At 43.3% G+C, this 19,778-nt stretch overlaps 2 protein-coding genes and 1 pseudogene across 2 annotated transcripts; 2 read left to right on the top strand and 1 right to left on the bottom strand.

The window, feature by feature from the left end:
* The first annotated feature begins 152 nt into the window (after positions 1-152).
* LOC141445588 (uncharacterized) lies at positions 153-3,179 on the top strand. The gene is made up of 3 exons (XM_074111429.1): positions 153-224; positions 1,373-1,665; positions 3,016-3,179. The coding sequence occupies exons 1-3, from the start codon at positions 209-211 to the stop codon at positions 3,025-3,027; spliced, it is 321 nt and encodes a 106-aa protein (XP_073967530.1). The 5' UTR covers positions 153-208; the 3' UTR covers positions 3,028-3,179.
* A 3,867-nt stretch (positions 3,180-7,046) lies between these two features.
* LOC141445351 (protein Loquacious-like) lies at positions 7,047-15,016 on the top strand (annotated as a pseudogene).
* A 1,230-nt stretch (positions 15,017-16,246) lies between these two features.
* On the bottom strand, positions 16,247-19,009 carry mre11 (double strand break repair nuclease mre11). Its single transcript, XM_074111430.1, has one exon. The coding sequence runs from the start codon at positions 18,840-18,842 to the stop codon at positions 16,974-16,976; it is 1,869 nt and encodes a 622-aa protein (XP_073967531.1). The 5' UTR covers positions 18,843-19,009; the 3' UTR covers positions 16,247-16,973.
* Positions 19,010-19,778: the final 769 nt, after the last annotated feature.

Below are 19,778 nucleotides of genomic sequence, written 5' to 3' on the forward strand. Positions count from 1 at the left end.
GCGGCCTACATTCGGCGGCGGCGCTCCGCTGACCACATCGCGCGTCGCGTGCCGCGCGCGGCCGCTCACCCGCGCGCTGCCGCGGGCACGCCGCCGCGACGCCGCCACCTGCCGCCCGCCCTCCTGCTCGAATCAATTCAAACACAATTACACTTGCTTTGCTATGCACCACCTTTCACCTTAATCGTAAAACGTCCCTGCCGACACCATGGAACTTTACGTGGGTAGGTATTAAGTAGTCGATACAGCACGTACTCTGAACATTTCTAATTCACCAATTAACTTGGAATCAATTAGAGTACGAAATGGTTTCTAACTAAAGCTTTGAGCCTTACCACACTGGATGCGCCCAGCGTCCTGTAGTCCGGTCAGGAATGTGTTGTGGGGAGTGAGCTGACCACACCGCAAGACGAAGAACGCACCCGTAGGACTAGCCTCCCTTTTAACCCGGTTTTTTAATCCGGGGAAAGCTATGGTTATGATCATGGGCTGGGGATAATTACACCACCCTGAAATAAAAGAAAATACATCTAACAAGACTAAGATACATAACGCACCTCCCTATATGCAGATGCAAGATGCAATGCACCCTCCTGAGAATGACTGCCGGCATCGATGCTAGTTGTACTTCATCCATTCATTTGAATAGACTTTCGGGTGAGGTGTAGTAGGGCAATTGGCCACTTGTAGTGTTTAGCAGTAACACAATAGTTTACTGCTACATAAACGCATATTACTTGTACCAGCGACAATCGTAATGTATTTAGCCTCCTGCCTACCAAAGGTACTTTTTGTAATATTTTTTGAAACTTCAAATTATATTGCTTAGAACTTAAAATGTCCAGAGAAATAGAGGAAAAAATCTCCGGCTTTTCCTACTAGTTTTTCACTGTGTACTTTACAAAGGCCGTCAGTGTCCAATTATAATTATTTCTTGTCCTTTCCAAAGGAAGGATGTAGGCACGAGGATAATCTAAGGTTTACTGAATAAAATGGTTCTGTTACGCACACGTACAACTGGCGTATTATTTACCACCTCCTACGCATAACACTTCACATTCATCAGATCCATCAGAGAGGCGGTTTTAAATTAAGGGGAAACTTCGGAGTTGCTATGCATGCTGCAGCAACAATTACACGGTTTTACAGCACAGCTCTGGAAACAGCACAGCGGAGCGAGGATAGGTAAATGGAGCGTTTTTATTGGTTCATGCCCTTTCATGACAAACACATTCCTCGCACGCATCCTCGCACATCTCTGGTGGAAACGTAGCCTAATGCATGCATCTGTAAGCGGAACGCCAGCACAGCGAGCGACATACTTACATAGACAAAGAAACGCAACCTCCGTTTAATACGTTTTCCTAAACAGCGATCAGCATCATACCTCACGACAGCTGTCAGTCACGTCAATGTCCCGTGTTCGGCCGCGCCAGCAATGCGGAGCGGAGGCCGGGCCGTGAGGCGGTGAGCGGCGCGATGTCGCTCCGCGCGGGGGCGCCGGCGGGCGGCGAGCTGGGCGCGCTGTCGCCGGCGGCGGTGGTGCGCGTGCTGCTGCTCTACGCCTGCATCTGGTTCGTGCACGGGCTGCTGTACCACGGCCGCCGCCACCTGCGCCGCGTGCTCGCGCGCAGGACCCGCGCCCGACCGATCACTGCGCGACAGGTACTTTAGCACCGTCACCGTATGCGGTGGATGTGACACCATCTAACTGCTTATACGATCATCAGACCTCAAGCTTCATTTAGTGAGACCTTGCGAGAAATATTGTGACGTTTGTCATTGCTAGCCGCGCGCCTATAAAATGTATAATGCCCGCATCTTCGTCTGCCAAGTAGGTACACGTTTATCGCTATCCCTGTGTCATTTTATTTAATTTTATAAGAATAAACGTTCATCGTAGGAACTGGAAACTTTTAAGTTATTTTAAAAATATCTCTCCGAAGCTTCAATCGCTACATTTTACGACTTCGACACACGAAATCAACGTCGCTCATCATAATAGGTTCAGAGAGTGTATTCTGAGCTTCCGAGTTCATAATGGTAGAGTAAAAGGTACTGGTAAAGAGTTGAGATCCTACGGTATGCTCAGTTTCTACTTACGAACCTGTTATTAATTTCGTTCGCTGATTGAGAGCTCGAGTTGATTGTAGGATAGCTCTAGTTTCGATTTGAGCGCGGCGTTTAAGTCGGAACATGGATTTCGTCAGACGGAGCCGCTCACAGGGACCACTCGAGTTCAACGTTTGTATTCAATGTGCCCAGTAGCGGCTTAAAGGGGGGGTGGAGGGGGCGATCGGCTCTGCGGGTGCCAAGCACCAAGGGATAACAACGACAACTCACTCGTCATACATGCAAACAAAAACGCGCACAAAATCTCCCGCTTTAAAAACATATCAATAAATAACTACCTATATACGTTTGTACCTAGCTACTTACATACAAAACCGCCAATAGGGTGTCAATCTGCCCTATGAATGTGCCTCTTACTTACCTCTAGTGTCGGCTAAACTTGGTAAAAACAAAACCTGTTACTATCCTAAATTATTTGAAACCTTTATCGGACTCGGATACAAACAGAGATTTTTATTCCGGATATCCGATATTTTTTTTATGGAATAGAGAGCAAACGAACAAACGGACAGCCTGATGGTCTATCGCCCATGGTCACACCAGAGTCACAAGTGCATTGACGGCCTTTTAAATAGGTAGGAGTTCGCTCTTTTCTCGGGTTCGAGGAGTTTCGGGGGTTTCGAGACTTTCGAGTTTCGGTTACGAATACGGAGCTCCATAAAATCCCTGATCATACAATACATTAGCCCTTATTTTTCTATTTAAGGCTCAATTCACACGGAGACGCGACGCAACGCAACGCTGCAGGTTTCATTGAGAGATAGTGACATAGCTACTCGGATTTCTGTGCTACTCGGTGACAACGTGTTCTCTCAAAAAAATGTGCAGCGTCGCATCTCGGTGAAAATTGTCACTTCAGCGTATGTATATGGTATTGCGCAGTGTCAGGCGTAGTGCGATGGGGCGTCGCGTGCGCACGTTCCCCACGCCGGAGACGACGCGCGGCGTGGTGCGCGGCGTGGCGTGGCTCATGCTGGCCTACATGCTGCTGCTGACGATGTTCGAGCTGGTGGAGCTGCTGCGGCCGGCGCCGCCGCAGCGCCGCCGCTGCCTCGTCTGCCGCAGCTCTGCGCGCGCTGCCAGAGGGAAATTACCAGACGAGAATGTCAAAACAAATTATAAATTATTTTTTAGACGTGTGTGTTTTTTATTGTTTGAAAGTAATTAAATTATTTATACCTAATAAAAAGGTAAATATGTTGTGGCACCAAATTGGCAGTCACAGAAATATTATGACTTCGAAGAAGATAACAACCGTAGTTAAGAAATAACTACCTATTTTAGTGAGGCACTCCAACATACACAATAACACAGAGTGAAAATTCCCCGTAACATTTGGTCAAAAGGGTTCATTGACATGACGATATGGTTCGGGTTCGGGTAAAAGAACGGTAGGTTACACCAGTGTGGCAAATTGGTGTGACTACGGTACGCATCGGTCGCTCACGAAACAAAAGATCGATTTCTTTTTGTTTCTCATTGTCATTTTGGATCTTCATGAAACGAAAGACGTCCCCGAGCGACATTAATATTCTGATTCATGTCATGTCATGTCATGGTTATATTTTTAACTATCTGTATACCGGATTCCATCTTAATCGGTTCAGCGGTTCATCTTTATCGGTTTAGACGTGAAGACAAACAAACAAACAGACTTAACAAATTTTCGCATATAATATTTAGTGGGATTCAAGCAGTAATATTTACATTTTATTCTACAAAAACAATGAAACACACAATTAAGAAACACTGAAAGGCATAGGCGAACTTTGAGGGATTTCTACCTCGCAACCTTTGAGCGAATAAGAAGATTCAGTTAGGTTGCAGTTAGGGAACGAAAGAGAGTGAGTTTAAAAGTCAGAAATAGTGGAAGCTATACGCTATAATACCTAATACAATGCTTCAAATAATTATTTATAATACATAAACTCACAAAAATGCGGACCTACCATAATAAGCTAAGTACTAAGTAAATAATATTGCTGTAACCAAGCTGTAACCTAAAGAGGGCGTCACATGTACAATAAATAAGATGATGAGATGATGATGTGTGTGAGTGAGCCACATATCTTTCTTAAGACTTCTCTTTCAAGTATGAGATGTAAAGTCAATGTAAAGTAAAAGTCTATACGAGCTCCGCTTCATAGAGCTCCCCACGTTTGTGTTTGTACAAGTCAGTTGATGCGTTTTCAGCACTAGTTTACCACTGTTGGAAGCTTGATTAAGGAGGAAACTGGAAAACATTATTTTCAACACTTTTTACGGAAGAAAGATGAATAACAATAAAGCTAGACCTTCCTCAGTCTTACAGCTGTATGGGCTCAATTCCTTTGTCTTTGATATATGGAAGCAGTGTTACCAATTTAGTGATTTCCCCTGAAAATCAAGAACTTTCTTAGCGCCAAAAAAAGATTATTTAGCAACTTGTCTTATGCGATAACTTTTGGGGGAGTCGTATCCCTTTAAAGTTTAAGGCACAGTAAATGTAGTTCAAGTTTTAATCAACTTAAAAAATACGTATCATCAATATCTCGGAGCAGCCAAGGTGATCAAAAAATATGGAAAAATGAATTCTAAATAATAGAGTTTATGTGCCGATACCTTTATTGACCACCTTGGCTGCTCTAAAACATCTGATGGTGGCGTAAACTGTGCCTATAACTTGAAATCCCTTCCAGCCATAACGAATCCAAAGGGGGGGGGGATGGCTAAAGGGCTCAATCAAAGTTCAGAGCATAGCTCAGAGACATATTAGGTATGTACTTACTAGAAAGCTGTAATTGAACATGTCATTGTATGTACTTAATAATTAACAGGCAGCGAAACTTTGGTGCCGATGACGTCATTTGAATTTGGCCTGTAATACGAGCAATAAATTAAAACATAGATCGTCCTCGTCAATCTGAACAACATTAACTCAGGCGCTCAGTGACGTTTAAAAATAATGGAGTCTTTGAATTTTCCTTTTTTCGTACAAATTAAATACTGCTATCAATGTACGCTATCCTAGAACCAACCTAGAAGCATTATATATCGATGCCTAGAACATACCTAGAACCCACCTGACGTCGCCTGTCACGCTACAAACATCAAGTATTTTGCTTTAGATTGCTTCTTCGAATAAACTTATCTAAGTGTAATAAAATTTAAAAAACAAATTATTTTATTCATCACACTTGCTCGTAAACAGTGTCGTAACATGCAGGCTACCTTGGTTGCAACCCCCCAAATAAAACCCTCGACCTTAATGTGCTTGTCATGAAACCCGTGGTCGGTAAATGAGTCATTGCGCGTACAAATTTTCTTGTCATGAAGCCCAAGGTCGGTAAATGAGTCAATGTGCGTACTGATACTACGGCGCCGTGCCCGTGCGCGCGCTGCTGCAGGACCACATGCACACGCACGTTGCGGCGCATGCTGCGGGAGGGGAGGGGGAGGGCGGCGCTGCCAAGAGAGCAGCCTAAGGTATCGCCAATATTTGGAACAATTCTATTTTTCTTTTAGAAATATTACATTTTACTCGCAAATGTGATGAAAAACATTGTATGTCCCACGGGCGGTACTAGAATTACGAACATCGACTCATTAAAGCCCTCAGTCTTCGACTTCGGGCTTTTAATAGACTTTCGTTTGTAATTCCTTATTTACCGCCCTTAAGACACAATGTACTATAAAAGTACTGGCCGTCTCAACGCAAGTGTCAATCTGTAAACTAATAAAGAGGCCGATATGTTGTTATTATAATTACTGTATTAATATTATAATTTTGATGATATGCAAATAAATGAAATAAAAAAAAATTAAATAATTTGAAACTTTTATATCGGATTAAATTACAGTAAAGGATAAATTTTGTGAGTTTTGAGAATTTCTGTTACGGTTACGAAGTTTCTTGACATCCCTAGTTGGCAATACTGTTTGCCACAGAACACAAAACAAAAAAAAACCCAAGCTGTCAAGTCAAACCAGTGCTGCCAACGTAGGCAATTTGTCGCCAATTAGGCTACTCAGTATGGAAATCGGCGACGTAAAATTCTAAATGGCAACTGGTCGCCTTTTAGGCTACTTGAAGGACAAGGTCATTATAGTAGTTAAACGAGAGAATCACAAGACAAATTAACAGAAGCACAAGAAAAAAAAATACCTCCCAACCAATGTAGAGTTTAAGTGGGATCAAAGAGAAAAGTATGGACGAATTATTAAAATCATCATCATCCCAGCCTATATACATCCCACTGCTGGGCACAGGCCTCCTCTCGGAATGAGAGGGCTTGGGCCGTAGTTCCCACGCGGGCCCAATGCGGATGGGGAACTTCACACTCACCATTGAATTTCTTCGCAGGTTGTGCCTCACGATGTTTTCTTTCACCGTAAAACTCGTGGTAAATTTCAAATGTAATTTCGCACATGAATTCCGAAAAACTCCGAGGTGCGAGCCAGGGTTTGACCATAGGCATATATAGAGGGTGGGCCGGGTGGGCCGTGCCCACCCCAGTATGGTCTAGTGCCCACCCCTGGATGTTGGGCTACCGATTCCAAATTCTATAATACTGATATCTTCACACAAAAATGCAGGCCAGCCCCCCCTGAAAAATAACCCTAGATACGCCAATGGTTTGAACCCACGATCCTCTGCTTGAGAGGCCATAGGTCAAACCACTCGACCGCCATGGCTTATAACATTAATAAATAAATAATTGAAAATAACATGCAAAAATAACAATAAAACTGACCAAGCGTAGTGTAGGCTTCAGTACCAATATTTTGCATATCTTACTAATCTTACAGCCCCTTACTTATGAAATTTGACACCTGATCTGGAATAACAGAATACTTTTTTAGGCGACCTCAGTTCAAATTTGGCTACATTAGGCTACTCAAGCTGTGAAAAACGGCATATCAGGTTCCGAGTCGTTGGCAACACTAAGTCAAACTGCCAGTGCCAGCCAAGATCCATTCATTATTTCGATTCAGATTTCGGATATTATTTTATATTTGGGTAGAAAAGAAATCCAATAATCGTTCTAAGCTTTTTTGCCAACACGTTAAAATTGTAAGTATCTTATTAGTAACATAATATACGAAGTTACCAAATATTCTATGTTATTTCGATGTTTTATTCTTTCGGCAGATAGAAGTTTACGTTTTCAAAATCATACCCTATAATCTAAACTGAAGATCGTTGGAGCCACGCAGCTCTCAGGCAGCCAGGTAAAACCTAGATTGAACTATATAAATTTATTGATCTTTATAAATATTTGCTTTATTGTCTATCAGGTTTCGCGACAGTTTGTTTATTACCTACCTTATTTATTACTTATAAACTAATAATGACACTTGTGTTATCTTTATATACACATTAGAAAGGTTTGAAATGTCTAGTAATAATGATTCTTTCTTTGCAACATTTCTAGCAAGATGATGAAAACTGCTATAACGGTGCTGCAGGAGCTGATGGTCAAGTACACGGAAAACCCCAGTTATGAGTGCATCGCACAGGTAAACCACACTCCTTGCAAACAACATACTAGTGGACTATCTAGTAATTGTCCTTTATTTTTATAGAAGTTTTATTACCTGAGCACTGATCACTACCTCGTCTATGCTGTTAACATGCATACCGTAAGGTCGAGGTACTTTGGCCTTGAAGGGTAACTTTGGCCCTTGGGATTAACTTTGTTCTGGTTGTATTATTGCTTTGAGAATATGGCTCTTGGCCATGTGGTTGGTGTTAAAATTGATCAATCATGTTTTTATATTTTTTTATTTTACATTTGTATGTGGTTCTGATATGGGCCAAAGTATTGTACTGTATAACTCTTTATTGTAAATAAAACATATGAAAATAACAGTTAACAAAGCAAAGTACAATTGCGAACTTATCCCTTAAAGGGAGCTTTTCCAGTTCAACTTTGAATAATTGAACGGACATCAGAAACAAGAGTGGACACTACAATGGAAATATAAAAGGACCGGAAATTTAAAATTTACTTAATTTTAATTTTAAAGTAACCCTCAAATGGGTCAAAGTACCCCAGCTTTACACTCTAGCTAGACAAGACACTTTGTAACTGAATTTGAGGTTATGCTGTTACATGTTATCTCATCTGGGTTATAGGGCTTATATCAGCTTACACTAAAAATGCCGTTTTGTGTTGTCATGTTTAGGATACATGCATAATTATAAGATACAGAATGATTTTCAATTAGTGATCAGGAATCAAAAAATATTTATTTTTGGTTAGCCATCTATGTCCCACTGCTGGGCAAAGGCCTCTCCCTCGGATTTCCAACTTCCCCTGTCGGCAGCTAAGTTTTGCCAGTCGTTTCTGAATGCGTCCAAGTTGTCCCGCCTAAATTGAATTCAATAGGTGAGGTCTCAAGCAATAATTTTTTACATTGTTGGAACCAATAACCACTAGGTTATTTACATGGTCATCCTACATTAATTATAGAAGAAAAGTACATCAACATCTATGGGGAATTCCCTGTCTGTTATAGATCTTATGTCATTATTCATGATTCTAAGATGCATTTAGCCACAACAACTTTTTACTCATAAGACAAGTATCAAGCTTTAGAAAGAGGTTGTAAATTCATAGACTAAACTAAACTGTTAGTAGGGTGACAATTATATTTTTATGGAATCCCTTTCTATTTCTATTAATTGTAATGTTGGCATCTATGGATGTTAAACGCCTGATAATAAATGATTTTATTTTAATAAAAAACAGCAACTATAAATAGCCTCCATTAATTATTGAATAAAAAAAATTGGTGCCTGATCACCTGAAACTGTTGTGTATAAATGAACATTTGTAGAGTTCTTGTTTGGAAACTATTTTGCAGTCAGCTGTAATTTTGTTAAACAACTTTGAATCATTTTTCAAATCCTTCTTAGCCTTGCTGGTAGTGTCAACTCTGGGCTCTATTATGGTGGCAAGGTGAAACCACCACACCATTCTCCCAAAAGTTGTCATGAAGATCAATACTGGTCCTTAACCAAGAACCACAAGCACTCTGTCAAGATTGTAGTGACTTAGACGTAGTGTCAAACCAAATATCGTTGCTACTTTGAAAAAATCTCGTATCTCAAATCAATACGTCAACAAAATTTGACGTTTGAAATAATGTTTGTAAAGTTCAATTAGAAAAGTATCAATTTTGAGATACAAGCTTTTTTCAGTCAAAATGAAAGCAAATATGGCAAAAAGTTATTTTTAGTTGAAATTTGCCAGAACTGAAGGGATTAGTTACCACTTTCTAGTATTAAGTTTGTTACAAGTAATGTTCCATAATTCATGTAGTGAATTACTCCACAATAATTTTCCATGGTCAAATGGTTCCAAAGGAAGACCAGTGCCGTTCACAAGGGCGGCATTATGCTGATTTGGGACCATTTCGCGACCGTGATGGGTAAATTTTTAGTTGTATATTTCAATTTTTTGTAAGGATACAAAATTTTTTTTTGTCTCTTTCAAATGTGAACAATTTGTCGCAGTCCGGGCCGCAGCACCTGGCCACGTTCGAGTACCGGTGCTCGGCGCGCGGCCACGTGGTGACGGCCACGGCGCGCTCCAAGAAGGAGGCCAAGCAGGAGGCCGCGCGCCTCATGCTGCAAAAGCTGGCCGGCGCCGGCCTGCCCGTGCCGCCGCCCTACGGCAGCGGGGACGCGCCCGCCGCCGCCGCCCCGACCGAGACCCCGCCGCCGCAGCCGCCGCCGCTGCCGCCGCCTCCAAAAGCTACAAAGCTTTACTGAAGGTTCACACTTAAAACTATATGTATGCGGTGCAGAGTTATTTTTTTCAAAGTTGATTTGTTATAATGTAGCCGAAATCAAAAGGAAGAGAGTTTAGTAATTTGAATGATGGCACCACCGCTAGTTGTTCTCGCATCAGCAGCACGTGTACGTGACGACTTAACCTAGCGGAGTTATGACAGATAGATAGAATTGTTGACACGTTGAATACCCCGTCGGTCCCCCCCCCAGGAGCTGTGCGAGGAGTACCACCTGCCGATGCCGGTGTACACGCTGGAGGGCGACACGGGCCCGGCGCACGCGCGGCGCTTCACGGCGCGCGGCGCGGTCGGGGCGCACGCGCGGGCGCACACGGCGCCCACCAAGAAGGCCGCGCAGCAGGGCGCCGCGCACCAGCTCTACCTCTATCTGAGGGAGAACCTCGCCCGCCTCACGCACGACTTCGTCGAGGTACGCTGACCTGACACCACTCGAGGACCCACATTTATTCACACACAAGACACCAAATAGACAACACGTAGGAAAGTATGTGTCATTGCGGTTGTGAATAGGACACTGGCTCAGCATAATGCTGAAGATTTACACCATGACTGGAGCGGAACCCGCACCAACTGACGAGATAACTGAATCACGTACCCTTGTTCTACTAATATCATGTTGAAATCGCATACAGCTGCCAAAGAATTCATACCGAAATTGGTTATGAAAAGGTACCATCAGCCAAATAAGTGGTCTATCAATTTTTAAACAAGTTAACTCTCAGGTCACTGTTTAGAAGTATGATTTTGTGGGGTACAAATCCACTGAATGTTAGAATTTATGGCAGTTTTAAGGCAGTCCCTTCATGGTTCATCTCCTAAGCAAGTTTTTTGTAGGTATATATTGCAAACATTTACCTAAGCAAGCGTATCACTGGTGTCTGCTGACTTACGGGGACAGAATAACAACACTAGCCCGCTGTTTCACCATCCATTGATTAAATTTATCAGATGGATAAACTTGATGCCGTCTCTGTTTGTTTTATTCGGATAGACGAAGACGGCATCACATCTGTGAAATAAAATTAGTCAATGGGTGGTGAAACAGCCCCTAAAAGTTGATTGCCCCATGTGTGTGTGTGTGTGTGTGTGTAGGAGGAGGCGCTGGCGCGTGCGCACGAGCGCGCGATGGAGCGGTACGTGGCGGCGCGCGCCGACGCGGCCTGGCGGCCCGACCTCAAGCAGCGCGTGCAAGACTACCACCTGGGTCTGTTGCAACACCGCGGTACTGGACCACTAGCCTTCCACCTGACACCAACGCCCTGTTTTGCCGTTCGAATACACGTCTCGCACATCTTTCCGTTGTCCGGAGGCAGCGTAGGGGAAAAAGCCCCCCCCCCGCTAGTAAAATAAGCATGAGGGTCACCTGGGATGGAAGGCGATCACTGCCGCTCATAGACACCCGAAACACGAGGGGTTAAATAGGAATTAATAGAAGTGCTATTTTACTTCTGAAATGATGTCGATATTTTTATGTATTCTCATAAGTTTTAGCAAATTTGCTATGCTCACCAGTAAAATGGTAATTTTGAAACCGCAATCTCTACAGCTGTGGCAGCCTAATGGTTCGACCTATGGTCTCTCAAGCAGAGGATCGTGGGTTCCAACCTGGGCTCGCATCTCTTCAGTTTTGCAAAATTGGCCATGAGCTTTACGGTGAAGGAAAACAACGTGATAAAACCTGCACACACTTGTAAAGCAATTCGATGGTGTGTATAAAGTTCCCAATCCGCACTGGGCCCGCTTGTAAACGTGGCCCTCTCATTTTGAAAGGAGGCCTGTGCCCAGCAAGTAGACTAGGCTTTGATGATGATGATGATGGATCTCTGCACTAACCCATTTTTACAAGTTTTTATTTAGTTTCACCTGTCCCGTTATCTGTGTGTAATCAAATCTAGCTAGTTAAATATGACCAACTTCCAGTAGTCAGATTGACTTGAAATTTGGAATACTTGTGTAAAGCGCGTGACAATACAATAATTTAGTAGTGACATCCTGGTAGTCCAGCCAGTATCGTCTCCGCAGGACGGAACTCTTCAACCGTTAATAGCATTCACTTGAAATTTGATATGCAAATGTAGTTTGGGTGGCAATGCATACTTGCAACAAAAAGTACAGTCAGCAAAAAAAGCTTGTATTAAACTTTAAATTTTGTGAAAAAAGCATAAACACCAACTCGCAAAGTTGGTGTTTATGCTGGATCTAGGCGGCATAAAATGACTTTTTATATAAAATCTTCGTCTAAGACCAAGGTAATTAGGTGTCAACAGCCACAAACAAAGAAGTTTCTTGATATTTTTTAATACATTTTTTATTTATATAAAACTAAAAATCAATCAAAATAAATCACTAAAACTGAAAAAAAATTATATAGTAATGCATGAAAAATAAAATTTACCTAGTGAGTGAACAATTGTTTTCACTGTTGCTATTTCATTTCCTCACCATCGAAGTGAAAAGCAGAGTGTAAAACTCGAGCATTAAATCCATTTTCCCTTCGACGTGTCTATCCACCCTCGCCGTACCGGCTCGGGTGGCTATATGAACGTCTTGGGTAAAATGGCTCGTTTTATGCTCTTGTTGTACAACCTACTATTTTTTATGTGCCTGGAGATCTGCGCCTGGTTGCAGTGCACTTCTTGCACTCCCACAGACTTTATTGAGTTAAAACTACAAAGCAATTTTTATTTAGGTACGACCATTTTCTGATAGCATAATCCGAGTATAGCTTTGCGTCGTTTTTGTGTAACTTCTTTTATTGGGCTATAGTCATTATTGTTTATTTTATTATTTAGATGTGTCATTGTTTTATATAATTATATTTTGGGTTCGAATCCCAAAAAATAATTATTTCTTGAAATAAATTGAAGCATGTTTCGAGAACCGGCTCGTGTCTCATGTCCGCTGCCATGATGTGTTTGTGCGCAGACGAGGAGCAGCTGGCGCTGGGCGCGGCGGCGCTGGAGGCGGCCACCGGCGACGCGGAGGGCTCGCTGGAGGCGGCGGCCGCGGCGCTCGGGCTCGCCGCCAGCTGGCACGAGCTGCCGGCCGAGCGCGGGGAGCCGCTGGCGCTGCTGCGGCTGGCGCCCGCCTCGCCGCCGCTGGTGTTCGCGGGCGCCACGCGCGCCGCCGCCGCCGCCGAAGCCCTCGCCTACCTGCGCCTCTCCATGACCTTCAAGACCGAACTGTAACGCGCCACGCCGAACGGGAACGCCAACCTAGCGGTCGCCTGAGCCTGAGAGCCTTCTGTCACACCGGCGATGTGCGGCCGAGTTGAAGCAACGGTTTCATCGCGAGCGTGCAGTCGATAAGACTCTGATCAGGTTGAAGCTATTAATATATCTAATATTTCTAATGTACAGCATGACAGCTTTAAAGCTATTATAATGTTAACACAAAAATCGTATATTGTTTCTTGTTAAGTTTTTGTAAAGCATAGATGGTGATTTAAGATTTTTTTTTATTGTACTTTCGGACCTGTATTAAAATGAATCCGAAACCTAAGATGCCGCACGGGGCTTCTGGTCATGGAAACTAGATTACAAGAGTCCTGAAATATAAATGGCCTTATTTCTTTCAATAAAACAACTAAAGTAAGAATAAACATTTTTATTATGAACTGTACCAGTTCACAATAGTCAATGATTATGTTAATTATGTGTAATCTGTCTTCTATGTCAATAAGCCCGTGTCGTAGGCCATTGTTCATCGTGTTTAAATAACACTTTAGAATAATTTGTAAATCTTTTAGTTAGCATATGAAAAAATAATAATGTTACATGGAATGACGAAAAAAATGTTTTATGTATAAGCGTGAATTGCACTAAGTTACTATAACTGTACCCAATGTGAAGCCTGTCATCAAATCCCTTTGACTTGACGGCTGGACCCAATTATATCAAATTACAAGTTAATAGTATTAGCAATTTCATATTGAAATTCACTAATACTATTTGCTTGTAATTTGTTATGCAATTAGGCCTTGGTTGGACATTGGCTATCGTCGTCGTCGTCGTCTGAACTTGATGCACCTAAGTCACCTAACTTTAACAAAAGCTGATGTTAACGTTAGTCGCGTTCGAGCGCCTGCCGGACTGAGGCGCGGTGTGCGACAAACAAGTGCCATTCCAGCTAGTTGTATTTTTGGCCAAGAAGATTAATGTATTTATGACTTTAGTTCCTTTATAATGCGTATTCTTCTATTTTGTTATTTTCTATCGTACTCTAGCTCCTCTAGGAAACTTGTTCGCTTAATCTGTAGTGCGTAAATGAGTAAATATGTGAATATTTGACCTGTACTGATCGTGTTCAGACGGGCGGAGGCAACTTCCGCTCCCCTTTTTTCTGCTATAACCTGTAGATGTTTATGAGCTCATTAATTTCTAGTACTTTTCTTTATTGCTCCTTTACTAACGTTAAAGATTTCTATTCGTACCGCACCACTTCGTGCGTGGTGGAATGGTACTATTTCCTCAAGTCCCTTCAGGCATTTTTAAATCGTTATGACACGGTTCCTTTTAGTTTAGTGAATCAAAAGGAAATATTCTTAATAAAAACAAAAATGACTGATAAATAGTAATTGTTAAAGCAAAAACATGAGGTCTATTTTTATACAACCAAATTTGAATTGTGAGTAAAGTGGCTGATATTGTAGTTACGAGCAAGTTCGCTTACTTGTAGCTCGCCGCGGCACCACTCTCGTGTGGCCGCCTCTTGTGACTTGTGAGCTACGATTACACGAACTCAAACTCGTACGTCTATGTGGCACCATGTGGCGCTGTGGTTGGCCCACAAAGACTAACTAGGTACTAATTATTGTCTTGTTACTTTATTTTATGATAAGTTAAAAATACATGACAGCACCTCAATAGAGACATATCCTTTTTATTTGGAAATCTTTGATCAAAGTTTTTCGGCAATTGCAATACCTCTCTATCGACTTGTTAATTGCAAGTTACAATACAACATGGTCAAATCAAAACTCATCAGGGACCCAGGGGTGTCATGTATTTCTGATCAAGATATAATGTTTATTTTAATATTTCTTCGACTTGTACTATTTACTGAATAGAACTTTCGAATTAAACATTTGTTTCATTTTAATGTCATCTTGGACTCGATAAATTATACTGAGCGGCAAAAAATCTAGCCCTCAAATGTACGCAGCAACAGGTGAAAAAACTGGTAACACGAGCTTTTTTGCTGATGGTACTTCTTAGGTTCGGTACCCAAAAGGTCCAAAGGGAGCAATATTGCTCTCACACGCGGCAGTCTGCCGTCTGCCCGTCGTCACACAGGTTGTGCAGCCAAGCGATCGGAGCTACACTGTAGCTGCTAGTCTTCAAATGCAGCTAGAGGGGCAAAAAAGTTTTGAGCTATGCTTAGCTCGTTACTCTGTTACTCGTAAGTGCCAAATTAAAGTTGATACCTATTTAACATGACATTTTAGCAGTGGCGTAGCTACAAAGGGGCTAGGCAGGGCAGTCCTCAAATTCTGCAGCTGTTGATAAAGGCTTAGCATTTAAAGTTTTGTATATATAATGATTTTACTTCAAAAAACCTTACCAGTATTTTGATAGCAGTGGGCCCCATTTTTTTATTTGCCCCAGGGCCCTAGGTTACCTAGCTACGCCACTGCATTTTAGACAAAGTAAAAGCATAATCAGGAACCCGCAAATCGAATATGAAATGAGATGAAATGTAAAAGTCTGATCTTGACTGTTTGCGTAATAACAGAACATACATAAGTACTCAAATTTAAAAGTTCTATCAAGATCAGAAAAAAAACCTGTGCTGGAAGGGTCGATTCACTTCACACATACCACAACACGTGAGCGGACGCATATTTTGTATTGAAAATAATAGTACAAATACGCGTACGTAAATATCTCATTTTGCCGTTATTATCAACCGCGCCAGTGGTACCGTACCGACCACATCGTAACATTTATTCACACGTTACCACTGTTTCTGTTTGACCGCATTTTGTCGCTGCGACGTGAGGTGGTCGGTGTGGCTGTGAAACGTGTGGGTCGACCCTAAATCATTATCATTATTAGTCAGGCAGTTGGATGGAAGCAACTGATAGGTGCCTGCATCTAGCTGTTCCTTGAGCATAGTTTTTTTTATGGATAACCCGATAGTGTTAATTTTCTAATCTCATCTGCAATGCATTGTTTCTCAATAAGAATGGGTCTTTCAACTTTGGTCTTTTTAAACGCTTTTGTTTAATTTCTCGATATTAGTGGAGTCATCGACTGCATCTGGGGAGCTATATTTACAAGAATTTAATTGTAAATTGAAGGCATTGAAATAATTTTGTGGGCAAAAATACTTTTATTATTTAAACAAATTTAAATCATTGGAAATGAATATAGACAACATACTTTATAGTACTATTTTGTCGATACACTATAATGAACACCACAAGCTGGGGCTCGCCGCTCGCCGGGGGAACAATGGGAGGCTTCATCAGCTAACTTGTTTGGGCGTCTCAAAAACCCATCAAATTTTTAAACAAATAATAGATAAATCCCTGATAATCATTTGATATAATATACTTTTTCGTATAAGTATTAACTAGATGGTTAGGTTTGGTTTCTTATTAACTTCAGATATATCATATCAAACGATCAACAAAGATGTCTTGTCTTTCAATTTCAATCATTCAAGAATATTTCAGAAAATTACATGGGTGTTTAGTCAAACTAACTACTAGTTTGTGAAATATTCTGGATTAACTTTAAGACACTTTTTATCCATATTTTTTATGCAATTTGATACATACCTACAGTCAGCAGCAGAAGTAGATGAACGGGTACAGTGCTCAAAATGATCTATACATGACTCTACTGCTAAGGTAATAAGATAATTCAGATTATTTTAAGCACCACAACCGCTCATTCACTTTTGCTGTTGAATGTACCCAACTAACTTACATCAGTCAAGCCAGATCGGGACATCCCGCGTACTACTTATAATTAATGAATTATACCTAAATATTAATTATTCTTATGCTAAGTAAGCTATCAGATATCTGGGCGCTAGTCAGAGTCGTCCATGCTCGAGGAGCGATTGTTGGCGCGATTTGCGGCCACGTTGGACAGCCAGGAGTTTTTCTGAGCGGCGCGGCGCGGCGTGCGGCGCTCCTGCGGAGACGGCGCGGGGGCGGGCACCGGCTCGGGCGCGGGCGAGGCGGCCGGGCGGCCGCGCCCGCGCCCACGGGCCGCCGCCCGCCCGCGCGCGCGCGTGGCCTTGCCGCCGCGCGGCTCCAGCAGCTCGTCGTCGCTGGACAGCACCACCACGGGCTTGCCCTTGGCGGCGGGCGCCTTGCCCCTGGCGGCGGGCGCGGGCGCGGGCGCTCCGTGCAGGTCCACGAGCATCTTGAGCTGGTCCAGCTCGGTGGCGTCGAGCACGTCGCGCGCGCGCCGCAGACAGTCCGTGATCTCGTCGTCGGTCTCGGCCGTGGAGTCCATGAGCGCGTCGACGGCGCGGCGGCGCAGCGCGGCGAACACGCGCCGGAACACGCTGTCGTCGTGCTTGAGCGTGAAGTCGCGCACGGCCTCGGTGGCGGCGCGCGGGCACAGCACAGCGGGCGCGCGCGCGGGGCCCAGCGCCGCGTAGTACGCGCCCAGCAGCGCCTCCACGTCGGGCGCCTCGTGCGCGGCGCGCGCCACGTCCACGGGCTCCGCGTCGCCGCCGCCCTCCTTGCGCTCGCGATACTTCTTCTCGCGTTTCATCACCAGCAGATCGTTCGGGTTGGCCACTTGTCCGTTGAAATTCTGCCCGAAACGCATCCTGTTGAAGTCCTGGCTGGGCCTCTCGTAAAAGACGCTCAGTCTCACGAGGGGGAGGGCGGGCTGCTTCGGGTCCCCGCTGCGGAGCCTGTCCGCCTCCTCTATGGCTTCGTTGACTTTGCCTCTCAGGAACTCTTGTACTTTTTCATTTTCATTGACTTCCTCCTCCCCGAGGTCCTCTTCGGACAGCACGATGGTCTTGAAAATGAAGGGCCGCACTGTTTTCAAAGGTATGGGGTGAACCTTGTAGCTCGTTCCGTGAATTTCTAGCAGAGCGCAATGCTTCTGAAGAGCCTCCCCGGCGGCCAGGGATGTGGCCACGGTACTGCCCGGCTGGACAACGGTGAAATCATCATTCTTTTCACCTTTCATTGGACTCACAAGGCTATCATGCTCGTGCCCCCAGACGACCATGTCCAAGAACTTTGGCAACACTTTTTCTGGTATGTAATTTCCTGGGCCCCGGTCTGCACGGTTTTGATGCAGCACCAACATGTTGAACCAGTCGTTGCTGTCGTCCACCATTTCCATCTCCACTTTCTTCTCGGCGAACAGGCGTGCGAGGCGCTGGTCCTTGAGGTGGGACAGGCCGTAGAGCGCGAGTCGCGTGGAGCCCTTCTGCAGCAGCACGGGCGAGATGCGCACCTGCGTGTAGTCGCTCCACTTGCCGAAGTAGTTTACGAGCCCAGTCATGGAAAGGATGTCGAGCGAGCTGACGCCGCGCTGGCCCACGGGGTCGTCGTGGTTGCCGTGGATGGACAAGATGGGGTACGACACGTTGAGGTTAGGGTCCTCGTAATTGACCGAGCGCGAGAAGTTCTGCAGCTGGTCGGACAGCAGCTCGACGCGTACGGGCCGGTCGCCGAGGCAGTAGCGCCGGATCAGCTCCGTGCACTTGTACATGCAGGCGGGCGACGGCTTGGCGTGGTCGAACAGGTCGCCGCCCAGCAGCACCAGGTCCGCGTCGCGCGCCGCCGCTTGCGACAGCACCTCCTCGAAAGCCACGAAGCTATCCTCACCGCGCACCGGGTCGTTCTCCTGGTGCCCCAGATGAATATCAGAGGCTATCAGGATTTTTAACGTGTTGTCTGGGTTCCAACTGACAGTGTCCAACATTTTGCTTGATGATTAAAAAGGTATCCTCAAATAAATAATAATAACCAGCAGCCCGGCAGCCTGCTTACAATAATTACAATGCTTATAATGCTTTGCGATTTTAGCGTCTGCGTCTAACCAACCAGTCTGCCGCTTAATTTTGGCACTACTGTTTGACTTTGACAGGAGTAGTCAGTGGTCCAAATCGAGACTAAGATTTATTTTCAGAGTTTGGAACAAAAATTTACTATACGCATGTGGCACAAAGAAACAATACAATGCAAATAATAACTATTGTAAATAAAAATAATACATGTTTCAAAGTTTTTATTAGTATGGCCATGGTTAAGAACGCCATAACATAAAACCACATAAAACATCATGTCTACTAAATTTTACATGAAATAAAACTAAATATATTATAATTAATTTTATATTATCTGAGGTTTATTGATGTTGTTAATAAATATTTTCTTAAACAACCTTAAATACATGTTCATTAATTTTGTAAGCTTGCTAGCGGTGAAAACTTTTGCTAAGACGGTGAATTTCCGCTGTCATTTTTATTTAATTGTCAAAGATTAGGGTTGGCCCAGAATAGTGATCAATATTTTAATCGATAACATAAGTAAATTTAAAAGTAAAGTCTTTTAACATTTTGTGTAATAGTCTAAAACAAACACTGCAGTAATTCATTAAATAAAATACCACAACTTGATGAAGAAAAAAAACTAAAAAAAAAACAATAAATTTGAAGTAGTGACTTTTTTGGCATATATTTATTTGTATATTTAAAAATGAGTAGATTAATAATTTGACTTACAGTTCCAAACATGCAAGACATTGTGCATTGTGCGGGTTGTGTGGTAAGATTTTATCTTAAGTAATTATAATTTTTGCAAAAACACAATATAGCTAAGCTGGTATTTAAGAAGGTTTGGAAAACTATTGTCATTT

The sequence above is a fragment of the Choristoneura fumiferana genome, chromosome 2 (genome assembly GCF_025370935.1).
Source record: "Choristoneura fumiferana chromosome 2, NRCan_CFum_1, whole genome shotgun sequence".
NCBI classification, from domain to species: domain Eukaryota; kingdom Metazoa; phylum Arthropoda; class Insecta; order Lepidoptera; family Tortricidae; genus Choristoneura; species Choristoneura fumiferana.